Below are 26,322 nucleotides of genomic sequence, written 5' to 3'. Positions count from 1 at the left end.
GCATCACTGTTTATTTCCAACCACCATTGTGACTTTAGAAAGTTTTATAAATGCAGAAAGAACCTCCAGGTGTTGCTGGCCACTTTCCCTCTGCCCCTTCTTTTAGCAACTAGTTGTCTGCCTTGTACCTTTATGGGATTTGGTATTCTAGACATTCATATAGGTGCAATCAGACAGTGTGCCTGGCTTCTGGCATTTTCTGGCATTTGGCATACTATTTTCAAGGTTCACCTATGCTGTAGTGTCTGTAAATGCTTCCTTTTATGACCAAATGATGGCTCTTTATAGGAGAGTACCATGTTTTCTTCATCATTCGTCAGCTGATAGATTTTGAGGTGGTTTCTACTCTAGGCTGTTGTGAATGATCTTGATTTGTTTTTGTTGTTTTGTTTGACTGTTTTGTTTTGTTTTGTTTTGAGACAGGGTTTCCTCTGTGTAATAGCCCTGGCTGTCATGAAACTTGCTCTCTAGACCAGGCTGGCCTCAAACTCTCTGAGATCCTCTTGCCTCTGCCTGTGAGTGCTGAGCTTAAAGGCATGCACTACCACTGCCCAACATGACCTGGATTCTTTACCACCATGATCAAGAAAGCAACAACCTTTGCATGTATCATGTAACTTTCTTTACTATTTGTGCTTTGGGTGAACAACATAAAACAAAGGTCCTATATTTTTGGGTGATTTTTAACCCTAAGTCCTAAAAGGAAAAATGTCTAACAAGACATTACATCCGAGGCTTAACTTGCCTTGTCTTTCACCTTCAGTTGGGTTTTAGACTTCACTAGGCATGAAGAAATATTTCCAATCCAGCTTGAGGGAAGTAAATTCACTTAAGTATGGATTCTGGTTTGTGAAAGATTTGTGGAGATGTTATAGAAATAGGTAAGGAAGTTGGGGGGAAGGGAAGGGAACGCTCAACAATAATGACTGAGAAGAAGAAACCACAGGCACATAGCATATCTTCCTACTTAATACGTAGGACTCGCCAACTTAGAAGATACTTGTACTCTTAGTGAGGGGTGATTTACCTTATGTAGACTAGGCTGGCTTCAGACTCACTTGTTTCTGCCTCCTGGAGCTGGGATTAAAGACACCATTGAACTCACCCAGTCTGAAGGGTGATTAGGCCATTGGCACCTCCCCCATTCTCTGAGTTATGATTATCCCTAGATTTGCCCATAAAACGTCTAAGGTACCAAGGACCCACTGAATCCCTCTGTTGCCTGGATGTAAACTTCCCACATGGTGCCCAGTTATGTTGTTAATTTGTTCGCAACTAAATACCAAGATTGATGCTGCACGTCTTTTTTTCCTTTTTCTTTCTTTTTCTTTTTTTTTTTTAAAGGATTACCGTTTTGTCTGTTTTGGTTTTATTTTAAATCATGTTTGTTTGAGTATGATTTATGTACCATGAAGCTTGCCATTATTAGTATAGTAGTTGGCAAATTTTACACAGTGTACTCAGAAACCAGTAGCATTTACGTATTCTTGGGAATAAGATGTTTAAGTGTACAAGAATTTTTCTGTTTTTGTTTTTGTTTTTTTTTATATCAGGGTTTCTCTGTAGCCCTGGCTGTCCTGGACTTCATATGTGCTGCTATTGCCTAAGATGTTTTGTTTGAATATGTGAAACCTAATAGAAAATAACATTGTAAGAATGTGATATATGTTTCCTAACTTCAAATTTTACTTGTACATGCACATGTATGTGCATTTATGTGTAGACATTGTATAGATACATGTCTAAGTGTATATCACACATCCTGTGCAGATGGAAGTCTTGGCCTCTTTGCCAGTGGAGCTTTTGAAGAATGTTGGCTCTGCTGGTTTTGTTTTGTAGGTTTTAGCCGTGTTGTTCATGGGCCACTCCATGGCTCTGGAGTAGTAAAGCTGCGATGGCAGAAGGGAAACTGAGAGCTAACATATTTAATTACTAAGCAAATTGCTTTCAGAAAGAGCTAGGTATGATTAAGTAAACATTAAATGGGTAATTATCCCTTACTGACTGCTCTTCTCCTCCACGACCACCCTTATACTGCCTTGGCTTTCAGCATATCCACATTACAGCTACATAGTGAGTTAGAGGCCAGCCTGAGTTATGTGAGACCCTGTCTCAAAGGCAAAAAAAGAAGTAGGCATTCTGTTAACAAGTTAGAAGTCAGCCTTCTTCGAAGAAGAAAGCACGTTTCCAGACAGCTAGTAGGCAGATGCACAAAAATATACCACAGAAGGTGAAGTATCCTTTGAAAAGTGCTCATGAAGGAAGGAACCCTGATGAAGTAAGAAATTACCTTTCAAATGTGGCACGCCTCTTAACAGTTTACTGTGTCCTGGGGCCAGAGAACAAATTCAGGGACTGCTGCCTTTCTTATTTTGGCAATTAAATTAATAAGTAATTTGCTGTAGATACATAGAAACTAATTTTGCTTAACATTTTGTGAGTGGGGAGGGCTGGGAAGCTAAGAGCAGGTGAAGTTGGCTGTATGATGAGACAGAGCCCCAGTTCTTGTTATAACGAACCTATAATTACTACTTAATAACTTCTCTCTCAGAATATTGTACAGCTCAGGAGAGAGGAGACAGCTTTGTATTTATGTTTTCCACTCTTGTTCAGATCTAGAAATGCTCACACCTCCTTGCATGCATCTGCGTGCTGACAGCTGCCACAGTGTGCTTTAATTTACTGTGTGCCTTGTGCTTACCTTGACCTGCTAGATTCAGTGGAGCTAGAAAAAGAAGTTCTTTGGAAAGGACCATCTTACAGATAGACTCTTTAACGTTGGCCTCATCTTATGACTTTGAATTCATGGAGGAAGTAAGATCTGCATATGAGAAATAGCATGTACTTACCCTGTAGCTGCTCCCAAGTTTGCTGAGGGTAGCAGGTGAAGGCTGGGATGGGGAACGGGCAGGCATGGCAGCAGAGGAAGCAGTGTGTGTGTTCCTTATGGTTCTGTAATTCAAAGCCCCAGTTAATTCTTTGACTCTTCCTATCATGATGATTTGCAATTTGAGTGCATATTCCTGCCTGTTAATATCGTGGGAAACTCAGAACTTAATGATTTTCTCTCCCCTCCTGCTAGGTGCTGGATAGTTTACTAGTCCAGTATGGAGTGGTGGAGAGCTGTGAGCAAGGTACCTGTCTTCTGAATTGCTTTTAAATTTATAGAAGGAAGGAAGTGGAAAGAAACTAACCAGGTCTTTGTCTTTCTTTTTCCCCCAGTGAACACGGACTCGGAAACGGCAGTTGTAAATGTAACCTATTCCAGTAAGGACCAAGCTAGACAGTAAGCAGCCTGAAACTTCTTGTCTATCTGTAATAACTAGGTTAAGTTACTACAGTCACTTATATTGTGTAGTCCTCTAAACTGAAGACAGGCTGGTGGGTCACAAAAGGAAACTTTATTTTTTATGTTTTGACTCTACAATTAATGCCTTTTAAAATCTGCATTACTATTGAAAATCTGCACAGATTTAAGGTTTGTTCCATTTTTAATTTATCTTTAATACTATTCTCAGAGTGATATATGAAGCTAAACTACAACCTATCTGCACAAAGGGCCTGAATATTTTTCCAAGCTATGTGATTTGCCTCCTTATTCTTTGGTGACTGCATTAAACTAACACCGGTTAAATGTCGGCATTTTCCTCCTTGAGTTGGGCATGATTACACAGTTCACTAACTGAGCAGATGCTGAACCAGTACAACTTGCAACTGACAGCTTTTGGATCAACCCATGATAATTTTGCCAGCAGTGGAAGAGAAAATAAGGGGCCCACAGACACTGCCTTTGATAGCTCAGCCTGGAGTGTGAAAGCAGGGTGGTGCAGAGTCCCTCGAGCCAGGACTGTGACTGGAAGACTCACTTGCATCCTGGTAGAGGTCTGGAACACACTGGTCTTCTCTATGGAAGAATTGGAAGGACTACATGGGCCATCCCTAAGCCTAAAGAAGAAATGGGAAGTGATCTTTAGCAGTGTGAATTCAGATGGAACTTGAGGGACAGCCTCTATGCGAAGGGGAGGAGTCCCACCCAGATCTTGGAGAGTATCTACTCTGGGTGCTGCTCCTTTTAGGAGACAATTAGCAGCCCATTGGAGCCCTGTTGCTGGCACAATCTAGCCTGTTGTTCCTCAGCTAGAGAAAGAGATTTTTAGAAAGACCCCTACCAAGTGGGTGGTCCCAGAGCAAGTGTCCTGGCACTGACTACACACTGAAACTTAGCCAGCAGATTGTCTCTTGGAAGATGAACTTCCATCAGAACAAGCATTGTTGAGCCAGGGGAAGCTTGATCAGAGCCACAGTCTGTAGGGCCACAGACTCAGGTTCCAGGACATCTATCTACCAGATGTCAGGAAGGATTGCAGGAGACAGGCCTTGCAGAGAAAAATCTAAGTTAAGACTTAGTTGAGGGGTTGAAGAGATAGCTCAACAGTCAAGAGCAGCAGCTGGTCTTCTAGAGGACCCAGGTCCAACTCTCAGCACTCACATGGCAGCTCATAACCATCTGTGACTCCAGCTCCAGGAGATCCAATACCTTTACACATACATGCAGGAAAAACACAAATGCACATAACATAAAATAAATAAGTCATTAAAAAAAGACTTAATTGAAAAAGGAAACATTGTAACAGACATCATTGAAATTAAGAAAATCATTAGAAGTTACCTAAAAAATAAAATCCCACATATTTCACTAAGTTGGAAAATCTAGTAGAAATGGACAGATCTGTAACAACCAGTGAGCCCGAAACACTAATAAGAAAGTCCCCTGGCTAAAAGCATTCAGGCTCAGACACTGCTGAGTTCTGCCATCTGTTTGAGGAAGACGAGTGCTCCTCAAACTAGTCCATGAATTAGAAAATGTAGGAATTCTACCAAACTCGTTCAAGCTGTACTAACCGCATACCCAAACTAGATAAAGAGACAACAGAAAGAGAAAGTTATAGGCAATTCCTCCTGATGAATATAGATGCAAGATTTCTCAATAAAATATTTGGAAAATGATTAAGTAATGCACCAGAAAGTTGTTTCATGATGATTAGCTTGGCTCCACTCCAGATATGTATTGATGCTTCAACATGTGCAAATCAATAATTTTATACATAAATGGCCGCAAAGACAGAAATCATTAATTTCCATATATGCAGGAAAGGCTTTTAACAAAAATCCAACATCTCTTCATGAGAAAGCCCCAACTATACTAGAACTAGACGGAGTATATCTCAGCCTAATGATACCTAGTATCATATCAACCTGTCGTGCTAGATGGAGAAAACCCCAAAGCATTCCCACTAAAACCAAGGACAAGTGCTGGGTTCTCTGTTCTTATTCCTTACAGAGCTTGAAGTCTTTATTAGAGAACTCAAACTGGAGTGGAAAATAGGTTTACAAATCCAAAAGGAAGTCTGACTATCCTCACTGGTCGATCTTATTATCCTACATGTAAAACTGTAAAGACTCCACCAGAAAACCCTTAAAGAAAACCCTTAACCACCTTGAGCAAAGTATCAGGACACAAAACAGCATTAAAATAAAAAGTTAGGAGCCTTCTTGTATACCAGTGACAGACATACTGAGGAAGAAACCAGGGAAACAATCCCATCCACAATAGCCAACAACTAACTACATAAAATACCTTTGAATAAACCTAACCAAGGAAGCAAAACCAAACAAAACAAAGCAAGTTAACCAGTGACTGGCCCGACTTGAGACTCACCCCATGGGAGAGAGCCAACCCCTGGCACTATTAATGATACTCTGCCATGCTGGCACACAGGGGCCTAGCATAACTGTCTTCTGAGAGACTTTATCCAGCAGCTGATGGAAACAGATGCAGAGACCATAGCCAAATGTTAGGCAGAGCTCAAGGAGCCTTGTGGAAGAGTTGAGCTGGAGGGGTCAAGGACACTATAACAAGACCTACAGAGTCAATTAATCTGGACCCCGTCGGGGCTTACAGAGACTAAACCACCAACCAAAGAACACACATGGACTGGAGCTAGGCCCCTGCACATATGTGTAGCTTGGTCTTCAGTGGGTCCCCCAACTACTGTAAAACTGACATAGACTTTGTCAAGTGCTTTTGGATCCCTTTCCCCTAGCTGGGCTGCCTTTTCTGGCCTCAGTGGGAAAGGATATGCTTAGTTTGGGAGGTGGGCAGGGAGGGGCTCTCCTTCTTTGAAGAGAAGTGGGGTAGAATAGGGAGAGGAGGATAGGAGGAGAGGAGGGAGCGGGGCTGTGATTGGGATGTAAAGTGAATAAATGAATTAATAAAAAAGGAGGACTGGAGAGATGGCTCAGAGGCTAAGAGCACTGACTGCTTGCTCTTCCAGAGCTTCTGAGTTCAATTCCCAGCAACCGCATGGTGGCTCACAACCATCTGTAATGAGGATCCAGTGCCCTCTTCTGGTGTGTCTGAAGACAGCTACAGTGTAGTGTACTCATATAATAAATAAAATAAATAAATCTTTAAAAATAAATAAATATTTAAAAAAGGAAAGACAAGCAGTTAGAAAAAAACAAAAATAAAGCAATAAAAAGTATTTAGCTTTTCTGAAAAAATAAAATGAAAAAGACCTACAATGAAAAATAAAACACTCAAAAGAAAACTGAAGACACTAGAAGATGGAAAGACTTTACACATTCTTGGACTGGGTAACTGATATTGTGAAACAAACTGGTTATACTACTAAAAGAAATCTGTAAGTTTAACTCAGTCTGTGTCATAATATATGGAACCATAAAAGACCCTGGGTGGAAAGAGTAATCCTAGACATGAAGCCTGATGCTGGAGCTATCACCATACCTGAGGGATGTAGTCAAGGGCTTTCTGAACAGCGAAACAGTGTTAGCAAGTTAACAGTGGGGTCCTCTTGAGGTGTGAAAGCTTTATAATAAAAAGGGAATGTTAATCAAGAAAAGAGGCAGCTTACTGAAATAAAAAAATCTTTGCTGGCTATTAGTTTGACAGAGGATTAATATCTAGGTACATATCTAGATTAGATAATATGTAATATAGTAAAAATAAAAAACTGAACAAGAAACCAAACAATGCAGTCAATAAATGACCCAGTAAAATAAATGGACCACTCTCCAAAGATAAAATACAGATAGCCAGGGCTGGTGAGATGGCTCAGCGGGTAAGAGCACTGACTACTCTTCTGAAGGTCCTGAGTTCGGATCCCAGCAACCACATGATGGCTCCAACCACCCATAATGAGATCTGACGCCCTCTTCTGGTGTATCCATCTGAAGACAGTTAAAGTGAATTATGCTGGAGCGAGTGGGGCTGGAGCCAGTGGGGCCGGCAGAGGTCCTGAGTTAAATTCTCAGCAGCCACACACATGATAGCTCACGACCATCTGTACAGCTACAGTATACTCATACACATAAAATAAATAAAATAAATCTTTTTTAAAAAAAGAAATACAGATAGCCAATAAAAAGTTCAACCTCACTAGTGATGTGATATAAAGCCACCATATTGGAATTCCATCTCTCCTAGTCAGAAAACCAACCATTCAACCAACCAACCAACCAACCAACCAACCAAATAACACATGTTGAGGAGGATGTGAGCAGAAGGAGATCCTGCCTTACTGTTGGTGGTTCTCCAGTATGGTAATCAATATATGGAGGTCTGGCCTAGATCTACTGTTCTTGGATTATCTACCCAAAAGGGAGCATATCACTGTACATAATGTTTATTCCAGCATTATTCACATAGCTAGGATTGGAGCAGGCTGAGGTAGCCAAAAACAGAAAGGAGTGATATGTGTGTATATACACACAGTGAATTTTTTTGTTTGCTTAGGATTTTTTTGGTTTTGTTTTGTTTTGTTTGAGACAGGGTTTCTCTATGTAGCCCTGGCTGTCCTGGAACCTGCTTTGTAGACCAGGCTGGGCTTGAACTCAGAGATCCACCTGCCTCTGGGTCCTGAATGTTGGGATCAACTGAGTGTGCCACCATACCTGGCACATACAGTAAATTTTTTAAAGGCATGAAATGATGAAGTTACATGAGGGCTTTCTGAAACCTTGCCAGTCTAGCAGGAGAAAATGGTTGTGGTAATTTTACTTATTTTCATAACATGGGGCTTTTAACGTGCTTAACTCCTTGTCTGCATCTTTATTTGTTTGTTTGTTTGTTTATTTTACAGCCCTTTTTATGAGACCTTGGGCATTATGTTATTGTAGGATTGAAAAGTCAATGTTTTATAAGTTGTGTTCTTCGTCTGCCACGTAAGAAGAGCAAGAAAATACCACTTAGGCCATGGTTGTCCAGCCATTTAAACCTATGCTGATAGAAGCATGCAAGTAACAGGCTTAGTAAACTAGGAGGCCAGTGAGGGGAGCGTTTTATGTTTACAGTGAGCTGTACATGTGGTTGGTAGAGCCAAGTTCCTGTTGGATGAAACATACAAGATAAACCTAGGGAGTTTTTGGGAGATGGCTGGATGCCTGTCCTGTACTTATGTCTCTGCTTTTTTTTTTTTAATCTCTTTAAAGCCCTCTTTCCTTTTCTACCATTTAGTGATGGTGTACACTCCCTGCAGAGGTAGGCAGGCCTCTGAGTTTGAGGCCAGCTTGGTCTAAAAAGCAAGTTCGAGGGCAGCCAGGGGTACATAGTGAAACCTCGTCTCAAAACAACAAAACATTGTACTATCTGAGCTCCATCCCTGGTCCATCCTCATCTCTAAAGTGGGAATTGTTGTTACTTGTAGTTCATAAAGCTGTTGTAACTAAGCTCTTCCTTCCACAACACTTAACTTAAAATCTAGAATGTGGTAAGAGCTCAGGTGAGCAGCAGTGTCTTCCTCCAGTATGTTCATAGGTGCTGGAAATTGCCCAGCTACTCTCCACTACACTGCTGTAGGTAATGGCTCGCCATCAATCAGTTCTAGACCTAGGTTGTATTTGAGGGGAGTCCTCTGATACAGCTTTGTCTAAGATAGATCCTACCTTGGAAATTCCTGCCACCTTGTGACTAGGAAACTTCAGAGATTGTATCACAGGTATCAAAAATGCAATACCTATTTTAAGCTTAAATCTTATATTACTAAATAATGAAATAAAAGTTTGAAAGATGTTTTAAAAACTGCTTAGTACAGAGACGCTTAAGACTCTGGCTCCTCTCTATCTTCCTCTCTCAGGGAAGCTGAGACAAAGCATTCACATGCTGCTTCCTGGAGGGTTTGTGTGTATGAAAAAGGACTTACTAGAGTGTGTATGCTTTTGGACCTCACACATTCCTTTGCTTATCCATCCCGATTGCTGTTCTTATTAGAAAACACAGCACAGACAAGGGATGTAGTAGCCCAGTTGGAAGAGTACTTGGGCTTGGGTTGCTGCCCTGCACAGAATGGTGTGCTGTACATACACCTGTCATCCCAGCAGGTCAGCCTCGGTGCACAGCCAGTGGGAAGCCACTCTACATGAGAGTCTGTCTCAAACCAAAACAAGAAACCAAATTGTCAATGCTTTGAATCCATCCTTGCAGACTGCTCTGGAGCTCATAAAGAAGTTGCCATTACAAGTTGTATTAGTGGTATAGCTGGGTCCTCCGGTAGAACTGCCGCCATACTGATTTCCAGAGTGGTTGTACCAGTTTGCACTCCCACCAGCAATGCAGTAATGTGTATAGTAATGTGTATAGTAGAGGATTGCAAATTCGATCAGCAATGGGAGGAGAGGACCTCGGCCCTGTGAGGGTTCGGTGCCCCAGTGTAGGGGAATTCGAGGGCCAGAAAGTGGGAGAGGGCGGGGTGGCAGACATGGGGAAGTGGGAGGCAACAGGGGTTTGTTTTTGTTGTTTTTGTTTGTTTCTTTGTTTTTTTGGAGGGGAAACTGGGAAAGGAGAAATTTACATGTAAATAAAGAAAATATCAAAAATTAAAAAAAAAAATAAATAATTAAAAAAAAAAAAAGTTGTATTAGTCAGGGTTCTCTAGAGTCATAGAACTTATGAGCTCCAGAGCTAGAAGTAGACCAAGCAACAGGACAAATTTCATGCCATTCAGAAGTGAACACTGTTAAGATTTCTACCTTTTAATCTGACTCCTGTACATTACAGCTTTCAAAATTAGTTTTACTGCGATGCTTTGCATGCACTATTCTTTTTAAATTGTTTATTTGCACATGTGCATATATGTACATGCTTTAGTGTAAATGGGAAGGTCAGATGACAACTTCCAAGACTCATTTCCATCTTTCCACCCTCTAGGTCTTGGGTCTGGGTCTTGGATCATTAGCCTTGGCAGCAACCTTTACAGACTGAGCCATCTCACTGGCCCACCACTTTGTTTTTGAAGACACATTCTCTTGCTGGGACTTGGAACTCACTGAGTGCTAGGGGTCCACCTGTTTCTGTTTCCCCTGGGCTGGGATTACAAGTGTGTACTACTGTTCTTGGCCTTCTTTTGTGGGTGCTAGGAATCAAGTTCAGGTGTTCATGCTTCTGTAGCAAGCACTTTACTAACTGGACTGAGCCCCTGGTATTAGATTTTGTTTTTCTTGTAGTAACATTTTATTCACAAACACTTTTGTCACGAAACCCTCTGTAGGAAAGTGATTATATCTTGTCTGTAATTAAGACACATCTATGCAATGATGTTTCTAGGACTTTGGTAGTTTGTGCTTAATTTATTATCAACCTTGTATTAGGGTTTTCTAGAGTCACAGAATTTATGGTAGTCTCTATATAGTAAAGGAATTTATTGATGATTTACAGTCTGTAGTCCACTCCCAACAAGGGTCAGCAGCAGCTGTGAATGGAAGTCCAAGGATCTAGCAGTTGCTCAGTCCCACAAGGCAAGTAGGCAAAGAAGAGAGAACCTTCCTTCTTCCAATGTCCTTATATAGGTTTCCAGCAAAAGGTGTGACCCATATTAAAGGTGTATGCCACCACACCCTTAATCCCAGATGACCTTGAACTCGGAGATCATCCTGTCTTAATCTTCTAGGATTCATTGCCACTATGCCTCAAGATTTCCATGCCAAGATCCAGGTTAGAAACTTGTATCACTCAGCCTCCAGATTAGGATCACAGGTGAGCCCTCCAATTCTAGATTGTAGTTCATTCCAGATATAGTCAAGTTGACTGACAACCAGCAATAACCATTACAAACCTCTAATTCTTAATATGCCACCCTGTTTCCTGCAACTGCCACTGAGTGTCACAGACAGGAATACATGCTTATATGATTCATAAGTATAAGACTTAAATGTCAATGTTCAGGGGTATATATGATGAGGTTTTTCTTGCCAGTGGGGCTTTTTGTAGAGTACCAAGGTTGTGCAGGACTGTGTGTGGCAAAGCTGACCATCCTAGCTGTGGTGGCTTAAATATGCTGGCCCATGGGAAGTGGCACCATTAGGAGGTGTGACTTTGTTGGAGTATGTGGGGCCTTGTTGAAGGAAGTACAGCATTGTGGTGGTGGGCTCTGAAACTCTGGTCAGTGTGGAAGAGTCAGTCTCTCCTGGCTGCAGTCAAATCAAGGTACAGAACTTTAAGCTCCTTCTCTAGGATCATGTCTGCCTAATGTTGCCATCTTCCTGCCATAATAATAATGAATTAAACCTCTAAAACTGTAAGTCAGCTAAAATTAAATGTCTGCCTTTATAGGAGTTGCTTGGGTCATGGTGTCTCTTAACAACAGTAAAACCTTAGTACAGAAGTGGGTACCAGGGACTGGGGTATTACTGTGATAGGCCTGACCATTTTTGTTTGTTTGTTTGTTTGGAGGAATGTAGATTTTGATATTTTGGATTTGAAAATCCATGGAATGCTTTAAGTGGGACTTAATGGGCCAACCTAGTAGAAATTTGGAAGACATTGGTACTGAGGTTAATTGAACTCTGGAGATAATTTTTATGATGTTTTGGTGAAGATTGTGGTTGCTTTTTGCCCTTGTCTGAAGAGTCTACCTGAGGCTATGGTAAAGATTTGAACTAGCTGCATTGACAAAGTCAGTCTCAGAAAAGCCCAGCATAGATTTTTTTTCCTCTGGTTTATTCTTATGAAGAATATTTTGATCAAACATAGAAAGCTTAGAAAGAAATAGTACAAAAAATATATGGTTCAAGTATTAAAGGGGCACCAGAAAGTACAGTGGAGCTAAATCCTGTGTTCAAGGAGATATACAGATTGAGTAGTGGCTTTGGGGCAAGATCCCACCCAGCTAAGCTTATTGTTTACATTTTTGTAGTTGAACAACAGCTACTTCCGCTACTATGACCTGGTAATTGCTTTCATTTGGACACAAAAAGATATGATTGTGTGTGAAATTGTCATGGGATGGTATAGCTTTTGCTCTGGATCTTGAGGCATAGTCACCATAAAGCACTTATATCAAGGTGTGGTGGTATATGCTTTTAACTTCAGGAGACAGAGGCAAGCAGATCTCTTGAGTTCAAGGCTAGCCTGGTACAGAGTGAGTTCCAGATAAATTAAAGCTTAAGTTTGGGTCTGGACACAAGCAGACCTTGGGTGAGAATTCTGCAGCCAGTCCTACAACACCCAGAGAAAGATCCACTCCCAGGTGCTCTAACACTCCCAGAATCATAAGATCAGAGATAAGGAGGAAACAACATCTGCCCCAACACCAGAAGTAACTGGGACCAGCAATACCCAGGCACCCAGGAACTCTGCCCAACCAGTGGGATAGGTTCCTTCCAGCCTGGAGTAGTGCCCTGGGCAGACCTTGGACACAAACTCTGCAGCCAGTCACACAACACCCAGAGAAAGATCCACTCCCATGTGCTCTGTCATTCCCAGGATCATAGGATCAGAGATTCCCTGAGCAGACCTTGGGTGCTAACTCTGCGCAGCCAGTCCCCAAATACCCAGAAGAAGCTCCACTCCCAGGCACTCTAATACACCCAGGACCACAGAATCCCAGGATCCCAGGAGCTTCACCACACTAGGATCTCAGAGTCCCAGAGGCAGCTTGACTCCCAGGAGCTCTGACACAACCAGGATCTCAGGATCATGGGATCCCAGAATCACAGGATCACAGAGACAGCTGAACTCTGAGGAGTTCTGACACAACCAGGATCACAGGAAGGACAGGCTCCAGTCAGATATAGCCAGGGCAGGTAGACCTAGAGATAATCAGATGGTGGGAGGCAAGAATAAGGACATAAGCAACAGAAACCAAGGTTACTTGGCATCATCAGAACCCAGTTCTCCCACCATAGCAAGTCCTGGATATACCACCAAACCAGAAAAGCAAGATTTGGATCTAAAATCACTTCTCATAATGGTGATAGAGGACTTTAAGAAAGACATAAATAACTCCCTTAAAGAAATACAAGAGAACACACGTAAACAGCTAGAAGCCCTTCAAGAGGAAACACAAAAGTTCCTTAAAGAATTACAGGAAAACACAACCAAACAGGTGAAGGAAATGAACAAAACCATCCAAGATCTAAAAGTGGAACTAGAAACAATAAAGAAATCACAAAGGGAAACAACCCTGGAGTTAGAAAACCTAGGAAAGAGATCAGGAGTCATAGATGCAAGCATCACCAACAGAATACAAGAGATAGAAGAGAGAATCTCAGAGGCAAAAGATACCGTAGAAAACATTGACATAACAGTCAAAGAAAATTCAAAAAGCTTCTAACCCAAAACATCCAGGAAATCCAGGACACAATGAGAAGATAAAACCTAAGGATAATAGGTACAGAAGAGAGTGAAGACTCCCAACTTAACGGGCCAGTAAATGTCTTGAGCAAAATTAGAGAAGAAATAGGTTCTTTAGGTTCTTTCTCAACCTAAAGAAAGAGATGCCCATGAACATATAAGAAGTCTACAGAACTCCAAATAGACTGGACCAGAAAAGAAATTCCTGCCCCTCCCACCCCCGGTCACATAATAATCAAAACACCAAATGCATTAAACAAAGAAAGAATATTAAAAGCAGTAAGAAAAAAAGGTCAAATAACATATAAAGGCAGATCTATCAGAATTACACCAGACTTCTCACCAGAGACTATGAAAGCTAGAAGATCCTGGGCAGATGTCATACAGACCCTAAGAGAACACAAATGCCACCAGCCCAGGCTACTATACCCAGCAAAACTCTCAATTACCATAGACTGAGAAAACAAAATATAATATGAAAAATTCAAATTTGCATAATATCTTTCCATAAATCCAGCCCTACAAAGGATAATAGATGGAAAACACCAATACAAGGAGGGGAATTACAACCCTAGAGAAAGCAAGAAAGTAATCTTTCAACAAACTCAAAAAAAGTATGGCCATACATACATAATTCCATCTCTAACAACAAAAATAACTGGAAGCAACAATCACTTTTCCTTAATATCTCTTAACATCAATGGATTCAATCCCCCCCCCCCCCAAAGACATAGACTAACAGACTGGCTACGTAAATAGGACCCAGCATTTTGCTGCATACAGGAAATACACCTCAGTGACAGACAGACACTACCTCAGAGTAAAAGGTTGGAAAACAGTTTTCCAAGGGAATGGTCCCAAGAAACAAGCTGAAGTAGCCATTCCAATATTGAATAAAATCAACTTTCAACTAAAAGTTATCAAAAAAATAAGGAAGCACACTTCATACTCATCAAAAGAAAAATCTACCAAGATGAACTCTCAATTCTGAACGTCTATGCTCCAAATGCAAGGGCGCCCACATTCATAAAAGAAATGTTACTAAAGCTCAAAGCACACATCACACCCCATACAATAATAGTGGGAGACTTCAACACCTCACTCTCAGCAATAGACAGATCATGGAAACAGAAATTAAATAGATACACAGTGAAACAAACAGAAATTATTAACCAAATGGATCTAACATTTTTCGAACATTTCATCCTAAAGCAAAAGAATATACCTTCTTCTCAGCACCTCATGGTACCTTCTGCAAAACTGACCATATAATTGGTTACAAAACAGACCTCAACAGATACATGAAGATTGAAATCACCCCATGCATCCTTTCAGATCACCATGGCCTGGTCTTCAATAACAACATAAACAACAGAAAGCACACATACACATGGAAGTTGAACAATACTTTACTCAATGACAACTTAGTCAAGGAAGGAATAAAGAAATTAAAGGCTCTTTAGAATACAATGAAAATAAAGACACATCACACCAAAACTTATGGGACACAATGAAAGCAGTGGTAAGAGGAAAACTCATAGCCCTAAGTGTCTCCAAAAAGAAACTGAAGAGAGCTTGCATTAGCAGCTTGACAGCATATCTGAAAGCTCTACGACAAAAAGAAGCAAATACACCCAAGAGGAGTGGACCCAAGAGGAGTAGACGGCAGGAAATAATCAAACTTAGGGCTGAAATCAACCAAATAGAAACAAAAAGAACTATACAAAGAATCAACAAAACCAGGAGCTGGTTCTTTGAGAAAGTCAACAAGATAGATAAACCTTTAGCCAGACTAACCACAGGGCACAGAGACAGTATCCAAATTAATAAAATCAGAAATGAAAAGGGAAACATAACAATGAAATACATCTTAAAATAATTATTCTGTTCATTGAATAGTAACAGTTGAATATTTTAAAATCATGTTCTACCAAAAAAAATAATCTTAAGTTTAGGGGTGGTAGTACATGCCTTTAATCCCTGTGTTCATGAGATAGGACCATGCAGCTCTCTTGAGTTCAAGGTCAATCTACAGAGCAAATTCCAGGCCAGCCAAGCTTAGGCAGAGAAGGAGGTGGAAAACAGAAAGCTGATGATAATGTAATAGAAGGAGGAGGGGGCCATGTTCCAGCTCCAGCATGCAGCAGAACTCAGCAGCTTTGGCCATGAAGCTTTTGCTTTAGAGTCAAGAATAGAAGGGATTACTGAGACAATTGATGCTGATCAGCTGGAGCTAAGAAGTTAGCAGCTATTAAGAAGAGACCAGCATCACAGAGGTCAAATCTTCTGGGAAGTGTTTTCTGAGAGTGCACAGAAGCCACATTCCAGAGATAGCCAAAATTGTACCTCATGTTACAGCTGGACTTGGTAATGTGTAAGAATCACCCAAGTGGTACTGGTTTTGAAGGCATGAAGGGGTAATGGACAGCAGCTGAGGTTTGGCACTGTGAAAGGCCATGAAAGGCCATTGGCGAAGGTGAAGCCTCAGTTGCAGTTGATGGCCCAGGAATGGGGGTCATGCAAGGAAACTGAGGCTTGTCACCATGAAGGGAGCCTATAGCTATTGGTGAAGTCTATTTGCAGTGGAAGACCTCAGTGTATTGGAGATATCAGTACCATGGGATGACCACCAAGAACAGTAGTAGCAGTGTAGTGGAGTCAACCAGAGCCTAGAGTGGTACAGAGGGCAGAGCTGGAGAAATGACTCAAGCCCTTTGGAAGAGCCCAGAAAATCATGTGTGAGTCCCAAAAATTGGAACAAGAAGGTATGAAGTTGAAGTTGCCTTGGAGACCTCTAGATATTAGAGATGTCAGAACCATGGGATACCTGCTGAGAGGCTATCAGGGAGATACCTTCTCAGGGAGTAGAACCAGCCCAGAAGAATGCAGTTTTTTCAGTCATCAAAGCTGAAAGGAGTTGGAGATCCACAAAGTGCTTTGACATCAGACATGGAGATGCAGAGTTTGGAGTTTGCCGAGCTGGCTTTTGGTCATGCTTTCGTCCAGTATTTCCTCAATATGATGTTTCAGAATGGTAATGTATATTCTTTGATGTTGTTGCTTTTCTATTTGATTTTATAGGTAATTACATTAAGAGTTTGCATGAATCTCAGGAGATGGGGACTTTTGAAGTTGGGTTAAATATATTTTGCATTATGTTATGGGTAGGTATGGCCTCCATAGACTTATGTGTTTGAATCAGTCTTTTGGGGTCGAGAGTGAAATATGTTGTTTTTTATATGCTTGGCCCATGAGAAGTGGCACTGTTAGGAAGTGTGGCCTTGTTGGAGAAAGTGCATCACTGCTGGGGTGGCCTTGGAAGCTCCACCCAGTTGGGGAAGAGTCTGTCTCTCCTGGCTGCAGTCAGATCAAGATGCAGAACTCTTAGATTCTTCTCTAGCACCATGTCTGCCTGGATGCTGCCATGCTTCCTGCCATGATGATAATGAGTAACCTCTGAAACTGTAAGTCAGCTACAGTTAAATGTCTATCTATATAAGAGTTGCTTGGGTCATGGTGTCTCTTCTTAGCAGTAAAACTCTAAGATACTAGCTCAGGTCTTACCTGTTTTAATGAAGCCACAGTTCTGTTGGATTAGGGCCCTACCTGGTCCCCTTATTTATTTGTATCCACTGCCCCCAAAGATACCATCTGCAAATACCATGAGTTTAGACATCAGCATTAAAATTGTATCAAGGTACAAGGAGAGAAGTGTATCCATGACTTTCAAAGTGGTTAAAAGTCATCTTGTTAGCATGTACCTCAGCAGTAGTATGGAAGTAAGAGGAGGAGACCGTATAGGATCTTTCTATGGCATCATTCTGTGGAAGAATATGTACTTAGTAGGCACAAGACACTGGGTACAACTGTTAGCAAGACAGTGAAATAGCCCATCAGTCTAATCTTTAGTTTTCTATGTGGGGCAGCAAATACCAAACCAAAAAAATGGCCCCTCTAGGGTAGCATGGGTACTTATTAGTCAAACTGGATGAGAATGCTAGTCAGCCATCCATATTCTTTGTCATTCACATCACTGTGGGTAATAACTTCTGGCTTTCATTTCTTAGTCTTTTCTCCCTCTTCTTGGTCCTCAGGTTGAACTTCCTATTCTAGTAAGGCTTCTTTGTGTTATCCCAATAGACTTAATACAGTTAATTATTATAAACCATAAAAACACATTTCATAATTTTAAAAGTTACATTTATTTATAATTGCCCTGAGTATGGGCTGTGTCTTATTAGTTAGGGTTTTACTGCTATGAACAGACACCATGGCCAAGGCAACTCTCAAAAGGACAACATGTAATTGGGGCTGGCTTACATCATCAAGCTGGGAGCATTGCAATGTTCAGACAGACGTGGTGCAGGAGAGCTGCTAGGAGAAGAGTGGCATCCAGGCAGCTAGGACAAGGGTCTTAAAACTCATGCCCACAGTGTCACATATACCAACAAGGCCATACCTTCTAATAGTGCCGCTCCCTGGGCTAAACTAAAAACCACCACAGGTTGTGTCAGTGTTTGTGTAGAGATGTATGAGGGCACATATAAGTCTGCTCGTGTGGAAGTCAGGATAAAACATCAATGGTCGATGCTGTCTTCCACGGGGATCAAACCCCTTTCTTCTGTTTTATGCCTACAAATCACAAAGATTTTTACCCATTAAGCCATCTCACTGGCCTCTTCAGCATCTTCTGAATGATTTAGAATAGCAACAGAGCTATGCGAGTGCTGTTGGACAGCAGGATGCAAGTAGCACATACATTGGATGAAGTGTCCTAGATCTGTTGAATGGTTATGACAGCTCTTCTCTCAGGTCTTACAGAAGACTTAGTGAAAATACTACAGCTTTTTCTCATGTACTTAGCAGACCACCACCACATGACAGATCTAGATATCAAACTGTGTGTACAGGAAGATTTCAGCAGTTGGTTTTAAAATCTGTAAACTAGGGAGCTTTAGCCACTGCTCTGCAGCAAGGTGACTCCTGTGTTCTCTTAAGTTCTGACCTCATTTGAGTGTTGTGGTTTGAGGGAGAACTCAGCTTGTGTCAGTCACATACACAGCTGGGTGCACCTGGTATAGCTGCTTTTTCTTGCTCCCCAGAGTCGCCTGTGCTGAAAATGTGAGCCCTGACTACACTGGGTACAACAGCTTTTATGTTTTCTCACTTTTCTGGGAGAATCTCTTCCTTCAGGGACCACTATTTAAAGCAGTGCAGTGGAATATACAAATCATATTTCCTGCCAAGTTGAGAGAGTTGTTTCTTGGGACACGTGTGTCTTTGTTTAGAATGTTCTGGAATACACAGAAGCATCTGGCAACATAGACTTTCCTCTGTTTATCCCCATGAGGAAGGATGTGTGTGTATCTCTCTTACCCTTTTTTGTAACATTCATGGCTTCATTCCATGCCAGGTTCTGCTAACTGCTAAAGACAGCAGTGCCCAGTTTCATAGTGAATGGTCTCCTTTTTATGTCTATAGAAGGATTTGTGATTCCTTCATTTGGTTGAGATTTTTGGAAGAATCTTTCATGATTTCTTCTGGCCTTCAGAATGCCTTTAAGTTACTTTAAATCTTTAAAATTGTTGAAACTCCATTTTTTTTTAGACTATATAGGCATCTATTTATTTATAAAACTTCTCCATTTTCTCTCTTCAGATCTAGGCAATGTATTTTATAGTCCTTAATCTACATTTGCTTAAGAAGAAAGCAAAGACCAGTAAGTGAGGTCCTGTTACTGAGGCATTGGTGATAAGTTGGCCTCTGGTATTTGTATAAAGCATGCCCTCTGACATAAAATCATATGGAAGTTACCCCCACCTCAGTATATTTGAAGGAAAGTCAACCACAGAGCGCTGCACATCATAGCCACAACCAGGCTTCAGCAGATGCTGGAGATCACTCCCTCCCATGTGTTTGTAAAACAGGCAAAGGGCTGAGCCCTTTGCAGAGAGGCTGTACTTAAGCAGCATGAGAAAAGTGACAGAGCACCTTGCTCCTGCTGTATTTTGAAACTCCAGATCTTGACAAGGGTTCATTTGTGTGCCAGGGGAAGTAGGGCAAGGTAGAAATGAGGGGAAAACAGAATTCTATGTCTGAAGACAGCATGAGCTTTCGTGGCGGCCTGCCTGGACCTCCCATCCCCTTCTCAGACCATGTAGTGCTAAGACCACCTTGTATCCTCTTTCCACCTAAGAATTGAGAAGTAGATACTCAAGTAAGAAAATGAACTAAGAAGCCAGAAATGACAGCATAGAGCCATAGAGAGAGTATTTGATTCTTTTATCTTTACCTGCAGGAGCTGAGTGGTAACCCAAATAGAATCTGACCAGGAAAAGTGGGAGAGCCCACCACATTTTGCTGTGTTCCAGGAGTTAGGAACATGTGCCTTAAGAGCTCAAGTATTTGAACGCTTGAAATCTTGACTCCATATACTGCACCAATTTATTGCTCAGTGTCCCTGTCTGAAGTATGTAAGGTAGACTGTAATGCGGTGGAGCTTATGTTACATTGAAACGAGAGCAGACCTCACAGGATACTTATGTAGACTTTTTTAAAAGGCAAAATTAATCTGTACACGTGGTAGAAGATGAGGAATTACTGAAGCAGGGTCCTGACAGGTTTGCTGTGGTGCTGGCATGCCCTCTTTCTTGGTTTGGAGGGACTGTGGGATGACTTGGCAGGTAAAGGTCCTTGCCTCCTGACAGCGCAGCCGGACAATCTAACTTTGTTTGATCCTCAGAACCCTCAGAGGGAGGAAGAGGACTGACTCCATGGAGTCCTTCTCTGACTGTCACATACACCCTGCACACCCCCACCAGCAATACCTTTAATTTTAAAACCCACTGGAATGTGTGCTGGAATTGTGTGCCATCTCATATAAATGTTATAATAAAGCTGAAAATGTGAGCAAAGCCTCAAGTTCTCGCCAAGTAGATACAAAGTGTAATAGGCAGATGAATAGAAGAGTGACTTCCTTCCTTCCTTTCCTTCTAGCCACCTTCCTCCCTCCTGCTTTTTCCCTCCTGAGATCAGATCGAAACCCCATCCAAGATGAGGGAACTGCTGGTACTTCCTGGGCTCAGCTCAGCATGAAATCTTACTGAGTATACAGCCAGTGTCCTGTAGTTGTAGAGAAGTCTGTTGAGTGATTCTCTAAGGCCTTGGGTAGGCTGAGAGATAAATTACTTTGGAGCTATTGACTCCTTTTCTTGGGGGTATTTTCAAGCTAGTACTTAGTTCTTGATTTAACCAAATCAAGAATTTACCGTAATTTTTTGTTTGTTTCTCATTGGTAAATGGAGATTGCGTGCTTTGAAACCTGCCAGTCTTCCCTAGGTATAGTCTTCGAAGAAGAGTGTGGGTACTGATAGGATCTGTCCTGTGCAGTGACTGTATTAATCAGCTTTGGAGCTGATAGTTCCAAGTGGAGGAGCTGAACTCTGCTGTGTACAGGTTACCATGTCTGTCTCAGCTTTCATTCCCGAGATCAGACGAGATCGGGCGCATTTAGGGTAGTATGGCCCTTCAGCTTTCCTTCCCAACCTCTGCTTCTTGTAACTTTTCAGAGCCCTAGACAAACTGAATGGATTCCAGTTAGAGAACTTCACCTTGAAGGTTGCCTACATCCCAGATGAAACCGCTGCCCAGCAAAATCCCTCGCCACAGCTCCGAGGGCGCCGGGGAGCAGGGCAGCGGGGCTCATCCAGGCAGACATCTCCAGGATCCGTGTCCAAGCAGAAACCCTGTGACCTGCCGCTGCGCCTGCTGGTTCCCACCCAGTTTGTTGGAGCCATTATAGGAAAAGAAGGTGCCACCATTCGCAATATCACGAAGCAGACCCAGTCTAAGTGAGTATGTGGGAATTGTGGGCGTCTGTCTTCCCCTTTGTGTTCAGTATCAGGGTTTGATGCAGGAACTTGATGTCTTTCTGGACAGAGCCAGGAGCTCTCTTCTACAATATCCAGGACTGTAACAGGGGAAGCCTTGTCACCTGATCTTGCATCATTGTTGGTTGTATAAAACCTCAAAGAAAAACTCATTTTTTCACATGAATGGAAAGCAAATGGCACTCGCTGCCACAGTGATGGGAAAAGCCTTAGCAGACTGCAGGGCTGTGTGTAGGCCATTCTCTGCCACTTGTACCCCGCCAGCCTGCACTGCTCCACCTGTCTTATCTCGGCATCAATGCAGAGATGATGTTTCAGTGAAGAATATAGTTCATCCACTGGGTATGGTGGTACACACCTGCCTCAGGAGGAGGGGGCAGGAGGATCAAGAGATTCTGAGCATTCTTAACTATGTAATGAATGTGAAGATAGCTGGGGCTACATGAAACAAACAAAACCAAAGAAGGCTGACAAGTAAGCTCAGCACATCAAAGCACTTACGACTGGGGACCAACCACTACCTGCATTCCATCCCTGCATCTTGTGATGGAAGGAGAGAACAGGCTCCTGAAAGTTGTCCTCTGACTTTTCAGAAAATGTTTTACATTTATCTGTTTGTTTTGTTTATTTGTGTGCACGTGCACATGCATGCACATGCGTGTGTGTGTGTGTGTGTGTGTGTGTGTGTGTGTGTATACATGCCCGCCTGCCTATAGTAGCCAGAAGAGAGCATTAAGTTCCTTAGAACTAGAATTATAGGTTGTGTGAGCTTCCTGGCATGAGTCCTGGAGACTGAACTCAGTTCCTCTGCATGAGCAATCTTTCCAGCCCCTCAGACCTCTAGGTGCATCTAGGCATGCCCACACCCATACTTACCACACACACACACACACACACACACACACACACACACACACACACACACACACACACACAAAGAAAAAGGTTCCATCCTCAAATCTAAATTTGTCCTGTGATTAAGCTGAACTTAGAATGGCTTTTTCTTTTTTTTCTTTTTTTTTTAAAGATTTATTTATTTATTATATGTAAGTACACTGTAGCTGTCTTCAGACATCCCAGAAGAGGGCGTCAGATCTCATTACAGATGGTTGTGAGTCACCATGTGGTTGCTGGAAATTGAACTCAGGACCTTTGGAAGAGTAGTCAGTGCTCTTAACTGCTGAGCCATCTCTCCAGCCCCGGCTTTTTCTTTAGAATGTTTGATAATGTTATTTGTCAGGCTTTAAGGGATCAGAAAATCATGATCAAACATCAGAACTTACTTGGATGGAGTCAGGCAGAAACTAATGTCTTTTTTCACCACAGCCTCAGTGTACAGGGCCACTGCCTAATACATAAGAAGCCACTGCATTTTCAAATGACCAAAATGGCTGTGCACAAATTATGTTTGAAACTATTGCCCAAATCTAAGATCCTGTCTCTGATTGCAAGTCCCATCACATTGCAGGTTACTTTTTTTACCCTGAAAACCATGCTTCGTGTACTCTGTAGACATTTCGATTCAAAGAAGCTTGCTGATGAACTCTGCCTCAACTCCTACCTCTGTACAGTGCCACATGACAGACACATTGCTGGCCCTGCTGAGCCATGCTCGCTGGAAAACTGAAGCATTCCCTAGGAAAGAAGTTAATGGGGGAAGGGGTTGTATGCAAACCCCATCTTTCTTCAGCTTGACCCATCTACAGAAATGACTAGATGGTTTTACTTTTTAAATTTAGTAAGAATAAGGGTTTCATGTGCTTAGAGAAATTAAGCATGGTCTGTTTCTGAAAATTATGGCACCATGGTGTGCTGAGTCTGCCTGTTCCTGAGGGTGTTCCATGGCCTCAGAGAGACATTCATATCCATCACAGGTGCCTTGCCTGAAGCCAACTGGGGATTCATTTTCATGCAGAACCTAAAAGAATTGTATATAGTGATGGGACATCCTGTCTTGCTCACCTCTGCTTTGAAGCAAGAGACACTGGGTTGGATATCGGTGTGCAAAATTAATGATTCCAAATTCATAATTACTGGGTGGGGAGAGCAACTGAACCGTTGTCTAGATCAAGTTCTTTTAAATTCTCCATGTGACCCCTATTTACCTAAGAAACTTTTACATATCCTTCAGAAACTGGTCTGTAAGGTTCAAATCAAGCATTTACTGATAATAAATCCTAAAAAAATGTATTTAAAAATAATTCTTTGATATTCATATGATTTTGCCATCAGTTAAAGGTGAAAACTGGTTTTGCACAGTAATGGGATAGATGCCTTGTTTGTTGCCTCATGAAGAATCAGATATTGGCAGAGTAATTGACACTGCAGGCCATGGAGCTGCTTCAGGTTTTTCACAGCAGATCGATGCTTTGATTCTGTACTCAGTGTTGCACACACTGCTTCACATAAATATGTAGGACAAAATGGTACAAGTATATTTAGGCCCTTCTAGAGGTTGTTGGAAATTCTGTCCTAATCCCAAACCAAAAATCATTTAATGATTTTCTTTTTAATGAAACTCAAATCAACAACTCAAACACCAACTTCTAGAATCAAATATTCTTAAACAGTGCAATCCAGAATATGCCAGTTTGATGTATGTTGGGGAACAATGGTAGGAAAGTGTCAAGTCTTTGTTTTTCTCAATTAAGTCTTATGTTTCTCTAAGAACAGAATAGGTGTACAGAAAGAACAGTGGTTTTGCCCATAATCCTGCATCTGAGGTGTTGAAGGCAGTGTTCTTGGCGTAAAGGAAATACATACAGGGTGTAGTTCAAAGTGTGCATATTGTGTGCATGTTGTCTGTTCAGAACTCAGGCTGCAGTAAAGGTACATGATCTATGCCCGAGTGCTTCCAGAAACATGTTGGATTCTTTCCACTTGGGATTGGGAAATGAATTTTGGTCCCCTCCTGTTCAGAAACCTTTTCTATTACAAAAATTTTCACAGCCCTCACATTTAGTAATGGGGTCCATGTGAGGTTGTGACCCATAGTTTAAGAAGCTGGGACATAGATCATCCATGCTGGCTTTCATCTGAAAGTGTAGAGTGACTTGCTGCCTTCCATCCCTTCCCTTTGAGAACTTAGTATACGGTTGCTTCTTGGTGTGGCAGCTTTACTTTCTTTGTAGACTGCTAATGAGATCTGTCAGATAAAGGAGCCTTAAGCTCATGACAGGCAGATGGGGCAAAGCAGAAGGGAGTGGTTTTTGTCATATCTGATGACTCAGTTGCTGAGCTGTGCTGGTGAATTTAATTAATTCTTGCCGTTGTAACTAATCATTACCAGAACCCATGTTTCTGGAACAGTCCCAGGGGAGGGTGCTGATCACCAGAGCAACATTCCCTTCTCAGGATCAGAGGTTTATAGCCCTCAGCCCAGTAAAGGGGTGGAAATACACACCAAAGGAGGGGCTATGAGCATGTCAGACGACACCACATGGCTGATTGTGACAAGGTTGTAAAACTGGTTAGGAAGATGGGATTGGACCTATTATCTAGAAACCTTTTAATGTATTATATGTTCATAGTACTTATTTGCTTCATTTCTATATTAAGTCACAGGTTTTAATTCTGAGGCAAATTCTAATAAAATTAAAAGCAAGCTTAGTTTTATTGGCTTGTTGAAGTGGCTGTTCTCATGGTTCTCCTCTTAAGAGAGGAGGAAACACAAAGGACCACCCAGCAGGTGCTCAGATGTCCCTAAAACACACACTTAGAGGTGCTTAATGTTTTTACAACAGCAAACTTAATTCATTATTAATTAAAATTGAACAAAAAAAGAATAAATTAGATTCTTGTCACCCCAGTCATTAAGATTTGGGCTTTGTATCTTTTTTTGGGATGGGGGTGTGGTCATTTGAGACAGGGGGTGTGGTCATTTGAGACAGGGTTTCTCTGTATAGCCCTGGCTGTCCTGGAACTCACTCTGTAGACCAGGCTGGCCTCGAACTCAGAAATCCGTCTGCCTCTGCCTCCCAAGTGCTGAGATTAAAGGTGTGCGCCATCACCGCCAGGCAAGACAGCATTTTCTTTTTTTTTTTTCTAAGTGTAATTTGCTTTTGTTTTATTAGAAAAAATAAGTAAGGTCTACAATCATTGGTCAATTAAGAATGACTTACAAGGACATGAGACAGTAAAATAAAAATACAGGTACAAACTATATGTCTCAAACACTCTATTTGGCAATATTTTAACAAACCAAATTTTAAAGGAACAGGAGATTGCAGAGTACTTCAGATACAGAACAAAACAAATGATGAAGTGCTTAAGCAAAAGGAAAAAAATAGTAAAAACACACTGCTTTTCTTCTTCTGAAGATAGACTCCTGTTTGCTACAGAGCATCTTAGAGGACCATTCCAGAGCGTGCTCATCCGCAGTGCTTTCCCTTGTCCCTCAGGCTCCATGACCTCTCCGTAAGACAGCATTTTCAACAAATGGTGCTCGTTCAACAGGTGTTTACCATGTAGAAGAATGCAAACTGATCCATTCTTATCTCCTTGTACAAAGCTCAAGTCCAAGTGGATCAGGGACCTCCACATCAAACCAGATACACTGAAACTAATAGAAAAGAAAGTGGTGAAGAACCTCGAACATATGGCACAGGGAAAAATTTCCTGAACAGAACACCAATAGCTTATGTTCTAAGATCAAGAATTGACAAATGGGACCTCATAAAATTGCAAAGCTTCTGTAAGGCAAAGGATAAGAAGACAACCAACAGATTGGGAAAAGATCTTTACCAACCTTACATCTGATAGAGGGCTAACATCCAATGTATACAA

The 26,322-nt window shown here is 41.6% G+C and overlaps 1 protein-coding gene across 7 annotated transcripts in view; it reads left to right on the top strand.

Annotated features, from left to right (window-relative positions):
* The window catches only part of Igf2bp3 (insulin like growth factor 2 mRNA binding protein 3), a 135,481-nt gene that overhangs the window by 75,106 nt on the left and 34,053 nt on the right, over window positions 1-26,322 (top strand). For all 7 annotated transcript variants that reach the window (XR_004121976.1, XM_031381815.1, XM_031381817.1 and 4 more), the window contains 3 exons: window positions 3,083-3,134; window positions 3,223-3,286; window positions 21,217-21,498. Coding sequence is in view for 6 of the 7 variants with exons in the window: in XM_031381815.1 (XP_031237675.1) it covers window positions 3,083-3,134; window positions 3,223-3,286; window positions 21,217-21,498 (398 nt within the window). In the remaining variant the exon portion in view is untranslated. The remainder of the gene's footprint in view (window positions 1-3,082; window positions 3,135-3,222; window positions 3,287-21,216; window positions 21,499-26,322) is intronic.

This window comes from Mastomys coucha, unplaced genomic scaffold (assembly GCF_008632895.1).
Source record: "Mastomys coucha isolate ucsf_1 unplaced genomic scaffold, UCSF_Mcou_1 pScaffold20, whole genome shotgun sequence".
Taxonomy (NCBI): domain Eukaryota; kingdom Metazoa; phylum Chordata; class Mammalia; order Rodentia; family Muridae; genus Mastomys; species Mastomys coucha.
The sequence above is the reverse complement of the archived record's forward strand: the minus strand, read 5'-3'. Positions and strand labels throughout refer to the sequence as shown.